Source organism: Hemiscyllium ocellatum, chromosome 11 (assembly GCF_020745735.1).
Source record: "Hemiscyllium ocellatum isolate sHemOce1 chromosome 11, sHemOce1.pat.X.cur, whole genome shotgun sequence".
In the NCBI taxonomy this organism is placed as follows: domain Eukaryota; kingdom Metazoa; phylum Chordata; class Chondrichthyes; order Orectolobiformes; family Hemiscylliidae; genus Hemiscyllium; species Hemiscyllium ocellatum.
Window position 1 is genome coordinate 87,884,242 of NC_083411.1, and position 12,112 is coordinate 87,896,353.

Below are 12,112 nucleotides of genomic sequence, written 5' to 3' on the forward strand. Positions count from 1 at the left end.
AGGTTAGGCAGCATCCAAGGAACAGGAAATTCGACGTTTCGGGCATAAGCCCTTCATCAGGAATGAGGAGAGTGTGCCAAGCAGGCTAAGATAAAAGGTAGGGAGTAGGGACTTTTCATGAAACACAAGTCCCCATTATATATAACTGACATGACCTCAGATGACAAGACCCCCGGCAAACCATTCATTTCAACAACTTTGAAGAAGAAATTTTTTAACAAAAGAAATGGGCAGGATAATATTCAATGAGTGGTTTTTCAGGCACTTGACATTGCAATTATTATGAGCAATCCACAACATTCCTGTTGAGTATGTGCGAAAGACATTACTACTTAGCTGGGCTCCTGGGCCAAAAATGCCATTTTCGAAAGAAAATGTTTAAAAACATAGACATAGACAATATTAAATTTCCATTTTCATCTCATTCCTTGCAGATTAATAAATAAACATTCTTGGGCTTTCACCTTCTCCTGCCAGCAGTCTGATGCCACTTGGATATGGAATGAGTAACTATCGCCATCCACTGGCTGTAGGGTAAAACCACAGGGTAAAAAATGAGGTCTGTAGATGCTGGAGATCACAGTTGAAAATGTGTTGCTGGTTAAAGCACAGTAGGTCAGGCAGCATCCAAGGAATAGGAAATTCGATGTTTCGGACATAAGCCCTTCATCAGGAATGAGGAGAGGGTGCCAGGCAGGCTAAGATAAAAGGTAGGGAGGAGGGACTTGGGGGAGGGGCGATGGAGATGTGATAGGTGGAAGGAGGTCAAGGTGAGGGTGATAGGCCGGAGTGGAGTGGGGGAGGAGAGGTTAGGAAGAAGATTGCAGGTTAGGAGGGCGGTGCTGAGTTGAGGGAACCGACTGAGACGAGGTGGGGGGAGGGGAAATGAGGAAACTGGAGAAATCTGAATTCATACCTTGTGGTTGGAGGGTTCCCAGGCGGAAGATGAGGCGTTCTTCCTCCAACCGTCGTGTTGTTATGTTTTGCCGGTGGAGGAGTCCAAGGACCTGCATGTCCTTGGTGGAGTGGGAGGGAGAGTTAAAGTGTTGAGCCACGGGGTGGTTGCGTTGGTTGGTCCGGGCGTCCCTGAGGTGTTCTCTGAAGCGTTCCGCAAGTAAGCGCCCCGTCTCCCCAATGTAGAGGAGGCCACATCGGATGCAGTGGATGCAATAGATGATGTGTGTGGAGGTACAAGTGAACTTGTGGCGGATATGGAAGGATCCCTTGGGGCCTTGGAGGGAAGTGAGGGAGGAGGTGTGGGCGCAAGTTTTACATTTCCTGCGGTTGCAGGGGAAGGTGCTGGGAGCGGAGGTTGGGTTGGTGGGGGGTGTGGACCTGACGAGAGAGTCACAAAGGGAGTGGTCTTTGCGGGACGCTGATAGGGGAGGGGAGGGAAATATATCCCTGGTGGTGGGGTCCGTTTGGAGGTGGCGGAAATGATGGCGGATGATACATTGTATACGGAGGTTGGTGGGGTGGTAGGTGAGAACCAGTGGGGTTCTGTCTTGGTGGTGGTTGGAGGAGCGGGGCTCAAGGGCGGAGGAGCGGGAAGTGGAGGGCATTGTCGATCACGTCTGGGGGGAATCTGCGGTCCTTGAAGAAGGAGGCCATCTGGGCTGTGCGGTGTTGGAACTGGTCCTCCTGGGAGCAGATGCGGCGGAGACGAAGGAATTGGGAATATGGGATGGAGTTTTTACAGGGGCAGGGTGGGAGGAGGTGTAGTCCAGGTAGCTGTGGGAGTCAGTCGGTTTATAATAGATGTCTGTGTTGAGTCGGTCGCCTGAGATAGAAAGGGAAAGGTCTAGGAAGGGGAGGGAGGAGTCTGAGACAGTCCAGGTGAATTTGAGGTCAGGAAGGAAGGTGTTAGTAAAGTTGATGAACTGTTCAACCTCCTCGTGGGAGCACGAGGCAGCACCGATACAGTCATCGATGTAGCGGAGGAAAAGGTGGGGGGTGGTGCCAGTGTAGTTGTGGAAGATGGACTGTTCCACATATCCTACGAAGAGACAGGCATAGCTGGGGCCCATGCAGGTGCCCATGGCAACTCCTTTAGTTTGGAGGAAGTGGGAGGATTGAAAAGAGAAGTTATTCAGGGTGAGGACCAGTTCAGTCAGTCGAAGGAGGGTATCAGTGGAAGGGTACTGGTTGGTGCGGCAGGAAAGGAAGAAGCGGAGGGCTTTGAGTCCTTCGTGATGGGGGATGGAGGTGTACAGGGACTGGATGTCCATCGTGAAAATAAGGCGTTGGGGACCGGGGAAGCGAAAATCCTGGAGGAGGTGGAGGGCGTGGGTGGTGTCCCGAACGTAGGTGGGGAGTTCTTGGACTAAAGGGGACAGAACCGTGTCAAGGTATGCGGAGATGAGTTCGGTGGAGCAGGAGCAGGCTGAGACAATGGGTCGGCCGGGGCATTCAGGTTTGTGGATTTTGGGCAGGAGGTAGAAACGGGCGGTGCGGGATTGTGGGACTATGAGGTTGGAGGCGGTGGATGGGAGATCCCCTGAGGTGATGAGGTTATGGATGGTCAGGGAGATGATGATTTGGTGGTGAAAGGTGGGGTCGTGGTCGTGGTCGAGGGGGCGATAAGAGGAGGTGTCCGCGAGTTGGCGTTTGGCCTCAGCGGTATAAAGGTCGGTGCGTGGGGGCGGGGTTACGTGTGGTGGCGAAAGTTGGCGTGAGGGCGCCCTCACGCAAACCTTCGTCACCACGCATAACCCCGCCCCCACGCTTATTTCCGTCACGATGCATGACCCCGCCCCCACGCTTGCCCCCGCCCCCACACCGAGCAATGTCACCACGTCTAACTCCGCCCCTACATCGATCTCTGTCCCCGCCCCTAACCCCGCCCCCACCCCCAGCTCCAGTCCCACACCAGGTCCTAGCTCCCAGCCTTGCTGGATCTTCACCATCCCTCCAGACCTCCCCCTCTCTGAGGATGAAAGATCAGTCCTCGCCAGAGGCCTCACCTTCATTCCCCTACGCCCTCGAATCAATGAGTTCAACACGCGGCGAGATATTGACCAATTCTTCCGCCGCCTTCGCCTCCGTGCCTACTTTCACAACCAAGACTCCCACCCACCCTCTGACGACCCCTTCTCCCACCTCCAACGCACCCCACCCACCTGGACACCCCGTGCTGGCCTCTTACCCGCCCTCGATCTATTTATAGCCAACTGCCGCCGCGACATTAACCGACTCAACCTGTCCACCCCTCTTACCCACTCCAACCTCTCACCCTCAGCACATGCAGCCCTCCACTCCCTCCGCTCCAATCCCAACCTCACCATCAAACCGGCGGACAAGGGAGGTGCGGTAGTAGTTTGGCGCACCGACCTTTATACCGCTGAGGCCAAACGCCAACTCGCGGACACCTCCTCTTATCGCCCCCTCGACCACGACCCCACCTCCCACCACCAAACCATCATCTCCCAGACCATCCAGGACCTCATCACCTCAGGGGATCTCCCATCCACCGCCTCCAACCTCATAGTCCCACAATCCCGCACCGCCCGTTTCTACCTCCTGCCCAAAATCCACAAACCTGAATGCCCCGGCCGACCCATTGTCTCAGCCTGGTCCTGCCCCACCGAACTCATCTCCGCATACCTTGACACGGTTCTGTTCCCTTTAGTCCAAGAACTCCCCACCTACGTTCAGGACATCACCCACGCCCTCCACCTCCTCCAGGATTTTCGCTTCCCCGGTCCCCAACGCCTTATTTTCACGATGGACATCCAGTCCCTGTACACCTCCATCCCCCATCACGAAGGACTCAAAGCCCTCCGCTTCTTCCTTTCCTGCCGCACCAACCAGTACCCTTCCACTGACACCCTCCTTCAACTGACTGAACTGGTCCTCACCCTGAATAACTTCTCTTTTCAATCCTCCCACTTCCTCCAAACTAAAGGAGTTGCCATGGGCACCCGCATGGGCCCCAGCTATACCTGTCTCTTCGTAGGATATGTGGAACAGTCCATCTTCCACAACTACACTGGCACCACCCCCCACCTTTTCCTCCGCTACATCGATGACTGTATCGGCGCTGCCTCGTGCTCCCACGAGGAGGTTGAACAGTTCATCAACTTTACTAACACCTTCCATCCCGACCTCAAATTCACCTGGACTGTCTCAGACTCCTCCCTCCCCTTCCTAGACCTTTCCATTTCTATCTCAGGCGACCGACTCAACACAGACATCTACTATAAACCGACTGACATCTACCTGGACTACACCTCCTCCCACCCTGCCCCCTGTAAAAACTCCATCCCATATTCCCAATTCCTTCGTCCCCGCCGCATCTGCTCCCAGGAGGACCAGTTCCAACACCGCACAGCCCAGATGGCCTCCTTCTTCAAGGACCGCAGATTCCCCCCAAACGTGATCGACGATGCCCTCCACCGCATCTCCTCCACTTCCCGCTCCTCCGCCCTTGAGCCCTGCTCCTCCAACCGCCACCAAGACAGAACCCCACTGGTTCTCACCTACCACCCCACCAACCTCCGTATACAACTTATCATCCGCCGTCATTTCCGCCACCTCCAAACGGACCCTACCACCAGGGATATATTTCCCTCCCCTCCCCTATCAGCGTTCCGCAAAGACCACTCCCTTCGTGACTCCCTCGTCAGGTCCACACCCCCCACCAACCCAACCTCCAATCCCAGCACCTTCCCCTGCAACCGCAGGAAATGTAAAACTTGCGCCCACACCTCCTCCCTCACTTCCCTCCAAGGCCCCAAGGGATCCTACCATATCTGCCACAAGTTCACCTGTACCTCCACACACATCATCTATTGCATCCGCTGCACCCGATGTGGCCTCCTCTACATTGGGGAGACGGGCCGCTTACTTGCGGAACGCTTCAGAGAACACCTCAGGGACGCCCGGACCAACCAACGCAACCACCGCGTGGCTCAACACTTTAACTCTCCCTCCCACTCCACCAAGGACATGCAGGTCCTTGGACTCCTCCACCGGCAAAACATAACAACACGACGGTTGGAGGAAGAACGCCTCATCTTCCGCCTGGGAACCCTCCAACCACAAGGGATGAATTCAGATTTCTCCAGTTTCCTCATTTCCCCTCCCCCCACCTTGTCTCAGTCGGTTCCCTCAACTCAGCACCGCCCTCCTAACCTGCAATCTTCTTCCTAACCTCTCCGCCCCCACCCCACTCCGGCCTATCACCCTACCTTGACCTCCTTCCACCTATCACATCTCCATCGCCCCTCCCCCAAGTCCCTCCTCCCTACCTTTTATCTTAGCCTGCCTGGCACCCTCTCCTCATTCCTGATAAAGGGCATATGCCCGAAACGTCGAATTTCCTATTCCTTGGGTAAAACCACAGAACTGTTAAGGTGCAGAAGGAGGCTGTCCAGCCCAAACTTTGTGCCATCCTCTACCTTTTCCTCCAACCCTTTCTCATTGTTTTGGATCAAATAATAATCCAATGTCTTCTTGAATGTCTCAGTCGAACCTGCCTTCACCACACTTCCAGGCAGTGCATTCCAGAGCCAAACCACGCATTGTGTGAAAAGGTTTATTCTTGTCTCACTTTTGTAACTCACTTTAAATCTGTGCCCTTTCATTCACATTCATTTTATGAGCAGAAATAGCTTCTCCCAATCTAGTCTATGCAGCTAATTCATAATTTTGGAAATCTCTATTGAACCTCCTCTTGGACTTCAATTAAAGCTGGCTCCTTCACAAACTTTCTGCAGCTCCCATGTCACTTTAGGTGTCTGCAGACATTTTGTTCTCTACTACCAATGCAATTATGTGATCTAGAATGTTTGTTAGGCCTCCCTTGCCTTTACCAGCTGTTGAAATAGATGTGAAGACCATTGGAAGGCAAATGGCTAACTGCTAACCGCTATGCTGCTCTCCGGGGGGATCAATCCTGACCTCTCCATTTCATCCTCGCAGGATTGAAGTTTGTCATCCCTGGAATCTTTCACAGAACCATTTTCTGCAATCTCTCCAACGTGTTCATAAGCTTCCTATTGAATAATGCCCATGACTGTACACAATTCTCCAGCTGAAGTCTAATAGCTGCTTCCTGTAAATCCAACATCATCTCCTCGCATTTATACTCCATTAATAAAGTCTGGGATTTTGTATGCTTTAGTAACTGCTCTCTCAACCTAACCTGCCACCTTCATTGATCTATGTGCAGATACACCCATTCTTTCTGCTCCTGCACCACTTAAGAATTTACCCCTATTTTGAATTGTTTGTCAATGCTCTCCCTACCAAAATGCTTCACCTCACATTTTTCTGCATTGAATTTCAGTTGCTACCTATCTGCCCATTCCTCCAACTTGTCTGTATCATTTTGTAGTGCTACATTGTCTTCCTCACATTTTATAATGTTTCCAAGTTTCTTATCATCAGTAAACTTTCTAATTGTCCCCATCAAGATCTAGATCATTGATATCCATTAGGAAAAGCAAGATCGCTATATTGTCACCTGAGGAACATTTACTGGGGATCCTAGTACTGATAGTTATGAACACAGTCTGTACACAATTCATGGACCACAAAAACTCAACCTCTCGGGCCACTCATGGCCAGGTAAAGTGTCCGACTGCAGTTTGGGGAATGTGCAATGGTCAATGCTGTATGGCCATCACAGGCAGTCACAGGAGTCATTTATAGACATTAAAATGTGTTGCTGAAAAAGTGCAGCAGATCAGGCAGCATCCAAGAAGCAGGAGAATAGACGTTTCGGGCATGAGCACTTCTTTGGGAATGTCATTTGTAGACATGTCAGGGAACTGCAAGGCCAACAGTCATGAATCTGGTCAGTCATGACCAGGGACGGTTCATCAAAGTCAGTCAGAGGTCTGGGCCAAATACTGTACCAGAGATCCGAGAGCTGATTGGTGTGGAGGGTGCAAGGTAGGGGCCTGCAGGGGCAGCGGGTGAAGTTAGTGTTAGAGTGAGGTTGCTGAAAGAATGAAGCCGTCAAGACTGGTATTGAAGGGAAGAGTAGAGGTGTGTATTGAGGTGGGGGCAACAGTGATGATGGAAGGAAGCTCAGCTACATGGGGGCACTCAGAACAGCATTGGAGGGCATGATAACTTACAGAAGATGGGAGTCCCTACCACTGTAGCCTCCGCAGGGACAGCATAGAGGAGCAAAGTGAGCATCATTAATGCATAATGTGGGTGCTCAGGGGGCAGAGGGGAAAGTTGGGGGAAATGTTCAATATGGTGGGCCTTCACAGGCAAGGGGATGGGTGGAAATGGGCTTGTCAGGGGGGCGTAACACAAACAATGATGTGAAGTCTTCAGGGACGTATCTGGGCCGGCCCAGTGCTGACCATGTCCACCATGAGCTGTATTCCCCACAATCATTTACTGTTTATTAGACACTAACTGCAACTCAGAAAATACCTGGGTGGAGTTTGAGGGAAAAAAAGTGTGGGATTCCCAGCTGCTCGACACAACTAGGACATTGAAGGGGCAAGTACATGAAGCATGTGCTTGCAAATTCCAACTACATTTCATTTGTAATTGTTTCATCACTCATTGACAATACATACAGAAGGTATGTGCTAAATGCTGGTTAAAAACAATCTGCACCATGCCAGTAGTGCTGGCAAATCTAACAACAGCATCTCAATAATGCAGAGGTTAGCAGCAATGATGTAAAAAGAGGCAAAAGTTGGCCAAAAGCAACCCATAACGTGTGAAACTTGTAAGGATTCTGTAGGAAATGCAGACAAGCATGTCATTGTCTTTTGAGTAAGTACTATACCTCAAATACCACAAGGTCTGAGTATTTATGCTTTACATGAAGTATAAAAGTGATGCGTATACCCCCTACATTAGGTTTCTATTACTTACTATGTGTTTGTACATTAATTCAGGGGGTGTGTTGATGTTTTTACAGGGAAGTTGATGTCTCATAACTTCACTTTGTCAGGGTTTACTGCGATTTTGCTTTATTTATCCATGATATTTGATCACTCTGCACACTCCTGGTCCCATAGGTGCCAGTTCACAAAATGTTTGATGCAATATAATGGACTGTAAGAAATGCAATGATAAGTTTAGTGATTGTTGTTGGCCTGGGATGGGGAGAGGTTCAGAGCACAGTAGACACTCCCTCTACGATGTAATGTGTTAGTCACTCAGCCAGCGCGGCACCTTCACCAAGTTAGTGAGCATTCTGAGGCTGCAGTTGAATAAACGAAAGTGAAATGGCTGTCATTATCAGATGCTGTAGGTCTCACTGCCTGGAGAATTTTTAACAGTCCTGAGCTGCTCAATATACCACCACTGCATATTTTCAGGGAAGAGAACCTATTTTGCTCCTTTATCTTCCCAACGTAGATCATTGCCAGCAAGAGTTCTCTGTCCGGCTACCGACAGTTTGTTTGACACTGTGGCTGTCTTCTTAGGAAGGTGAAGGCAAAAACAGGAGGACCAGGCCCAGGTCCAAGCCCTGTAGTAGAGCAGGTCACTGTAAGGGACAAGAAGTAACTAATCATTGAGAGGTTGCAGCCACAGCTCCCCTCAGGATGTATCGGAGCTGCAGTGGGCCCAATGCTTTATGGCCCTGCCTCCCATTCCTGGAGGTGAGTGAGGTCTACAGTCAACACAGCTCTGCATGTCCCAGCACACTGTGATGGGACAATGTCGGATACTGGAGTGGGACCTGAGGGTTACAGGAGGGGGAGCCCATCCTCTCCCAATCACTGGGAGGGTGACAGCTGCTTTGAATTTCTATGTGATTGGTTCCTTCAAGGGAATGACGGGAGACCTGCTTGGGATCTCTCAGCTGTGCATCAGGACAGTGACTGATGCTATTTGTGCAAGGCCACACTGGGTCATTCTGTTCTGCCATGACAGGGTCAGTGCTGCAGTCTGGGCAGTAAGATTCAGGGATATAGCTAGACTCACCTCCACGAACAAGGTAAGAGAATGAGGTTGTATTTGCAAAGGAGTATCAGTCATGCCAGTATGGCTTTGTAGCTGTTGTACAATGGCACTGTTTGTGAAGGGCAATGCCTCATTACCAACAGTTGTGTGGGTACAGAGCAGCATTCCAAAAGTGGCGTGGCCTTTCAAAATATCTGGTGTAGTGAGTTCTTTTTGGAATGGCGAGTAATAGGGTGAGACTAGAATTAGGTGAGTGGGCACCATAGGTTTGTGATGGGTAGTTAGTGTCTGGTAAGATATGGCAAAACAGCTCTCTACAACATTAATACCCATGAAGAGGTCAGCACTACAATCTGGGCAGTAAGATTCAGGAATACAGCTGGATTCCATCAGGTGCAAGGTACCATAGACTGTACACGCATGGCACTGAGAGGGTCATGTCACAACACTGCGGAATTCATCACCAGGAAAGGTTTATGTCTATGGTACCTTGCACTTAGGGAAAACCATCTGAATCCCAAATTCTGAATGTTTCTGAATCCTGCAGCCCAGGCTGCAGCACTGACCTAGTTATGGGGAAATAAAAACGGTAAGGAGTTTTCTCACTGTATCTTACCAAACATACCTCATTAACTATCTATCCAACACCCATTGTGCCCCCTCATCAGATTCTAGTCCCATCCGACCAAAACCCTCAGTGAAACTTGCTGCAGCTGATATTTCATCAAAAAGATATAAGCTTCAGCCCGTAGTGTGTGCTGCATGTATACAGTGTTCTCTGCCCACATAATATTTCCTGACGCTCTGTATTAAACCCTTTCTGCTGGCAGGTTATTGTGGTACTATGATGATTGAAGATGAGGAGTCACCTATCTCCCTGACACTGGATGACACCAAGCCTGATGGTTCGCACCCTGCAATTATGGGGTACAGTTCACAGAGCTGAAGAAATGCACACCACAAATTATTATTTTAAAAAGATTAAAATTAACACTGGAAATGTTTGAAAAGTAACTGGAGGAAACTTGGGCTCACCACAAACTTGTGGGCAACTTTGCTTCTCTTAAACAGAACAGCTGAACCACCAGCCTGCATCCCAACCTCCTGAATTTGTTGATTGCTTACCTGCAACATCTTTTTATAAGTCTTATTCACTCGATATAATTTCTTTGCATTTGCAAATATAGAAAAAAGTCTATATTTGCCAGGGGCACGTGTTGTTCTGTTTGTAAGCTTCATGGAATTATACACTTCCCTACTATGATGGTGTGGGGTATTCATCGAGAGCTGAGAAAGATAATGAATTGCTTTCCAATTACATTGGGGTAAAAACAATGACTGCAGATGCTGGAAACCAGATTCTGGATCGGTGGTGCTGGAAGAGCACAACAGTTCAGGCAGCATCCAACGAGCAGTGAAATCGATGTTTCGGGCAAAAGCCCTTCATCAGGAATAAAGGCAGTGAGCCTGAAGCGTGGAGAGATAAGCTTGGGGAGGGTGGGGGTGGGGAGAGAGTAGCATAGAGTACAATGGTTGAGTATGGGTCCCAGCTATGCCTGTCTCTTTGTTGGCTACGTAGAACAGTTGATCTTCCGTAATTACACTGGCACCACTCCCCACCTCTTCCTCCGCTACATTGATGACTGCATTGGCGCCACCTCGTGCTCCTGCGAGGAGGTTGAGCAATTCATCAACTTCACCAACACATTCCACCCTGACCTTAAATTTACCTGGACCATTTCTGACACCCCCCTCCCCTTCCTGGACCTCTCCATCTCCATTAATGACGACCGACTTGACACTGACATATTTTACAAACCCATCGACTCCCACAGCTACCTGGATTACATCTCTTCCCACCCTATCTCTTGCAAAAATGCCATCCCGTATTCCCAATTCCTCCGCCTCCGCCATATCTGCTCCCAGGATGACCAGTTCCACCATAGAACACACCAGATGGCCTCCTTCTTTAGAAACCGCAATTTCCCTTCCCACGTGGTTAAAGATGCCCTTCATTGCATCTCGTCCACATCCCGCACCTCCGCCCTCAGACCCCACCCCTCCAACCGTAACAAGGACAAAACGCCCCTGGTGCTCACCTTCCACCCTACAAACCTTTGCATAAACCAAATCATCCGCCGGCATTTCTGCCACCTCCAAAAAGACCCCACCACCAGGGATATATTTGCCTCCCCAGCCCTTTCCGCCTTCCACAAAGACCGTTCCCTCTGTGATTACCTGGTCAGGTCCACGCCCCCCTACAACCTACCCTCCCATCCTGGCACTTTCCCCTGCCACCGCAGGAACTGTAAAACTTGTGCCCATACCTCCTCCCTCACCTTTATCCAAGGCCCTAAAGGAGCCTTCCACATCCATCAAAGTTTTACCTGCACATCCACTAATATCATTTATTGTATCCGTTGCTCCCAATGCGGTCTCCTCTACATTGGGGAGACTGGGCGCCTCCTAGCAGAGCGCTTTAGGGAACATCTCAGAGACACCCGCACCAATCAACCACACCACCTCATGGCCCAACATTTCAACTCTCCCTCCCACTCTGCTGAGGACATGTTGGTCCTGGGCCTCCCTCACCGCTGCTCCCTCACCACCAGATGCCTGGAGGAAGAACACCTCATCTTCCGCCTCGGAACACTTCAACTCCAGGGCATCAACATGGACTTCAACAGCTTCCTCATTTCCCCTTCCCCCACTTCATCCTAGTTTCAAACTTCCAGCTCAGCACTGTCCCCATGATCTGTCTGGACTTGTCCGACCTGCCTACTCCTTTTCCACCAATCCACTCCACCCTCTCCTCCCTGACCTATCACCTTCATCCCCTCCCCCACTCACCCATTGTACTCTATGCTACTGTCTCCCCACCCCCACCCGCCTCTAGCTTATCTCTCCACGCTTCAGGCTCACTGCCTTTATTCCTGATGAACGGCTTTTGCCTGAAGCGTTGATTTCACTGCTCGTTGGATGCTGCCTGAACTGCTGTGCTCTTCCAGCACCACTAATCCAGTTATTAATTACATTGTTTAGTGAAGCAACTTTGAAACCTTCCTAATTAACATTTCAGCTGCCTTTTTAAAAAGAAATGTACATATGTGTATACACTTCACCGAAAAGATTTTTCCAAATTTTGAAATGTGACAAACACAGAACAATGTTCATGTGCTATGGATAATTGATGATTTAGTTACTGGTATTAGATAATCCAAGGTAT

At 50.0% G+C, this 12,112-nt stretch overlaps 1 protein-coding gene across 1 annotated transcript in view; it reads left to right on the top strand.

Moving 5' to 3' along the window:
* LOC132820063 (amine oxidase [flavin-containing]-like) overlaps nt 1-12,112 on the top strand; it is a 72,986-nt gene that overhangs the window by 36,172 nt on the left and 24,702 nt on the right. The window contains exon 10 of the mRNA XM_060831981.1: nt 9,717-9,813. Within this exon, the coding sequence (XP_060687964.1) occupies nt 9,717-9,813 (97 nt within the window). The remainder of the gene's footprint in view (nt 1-9,716; nt 9,814-12,112) is intronic.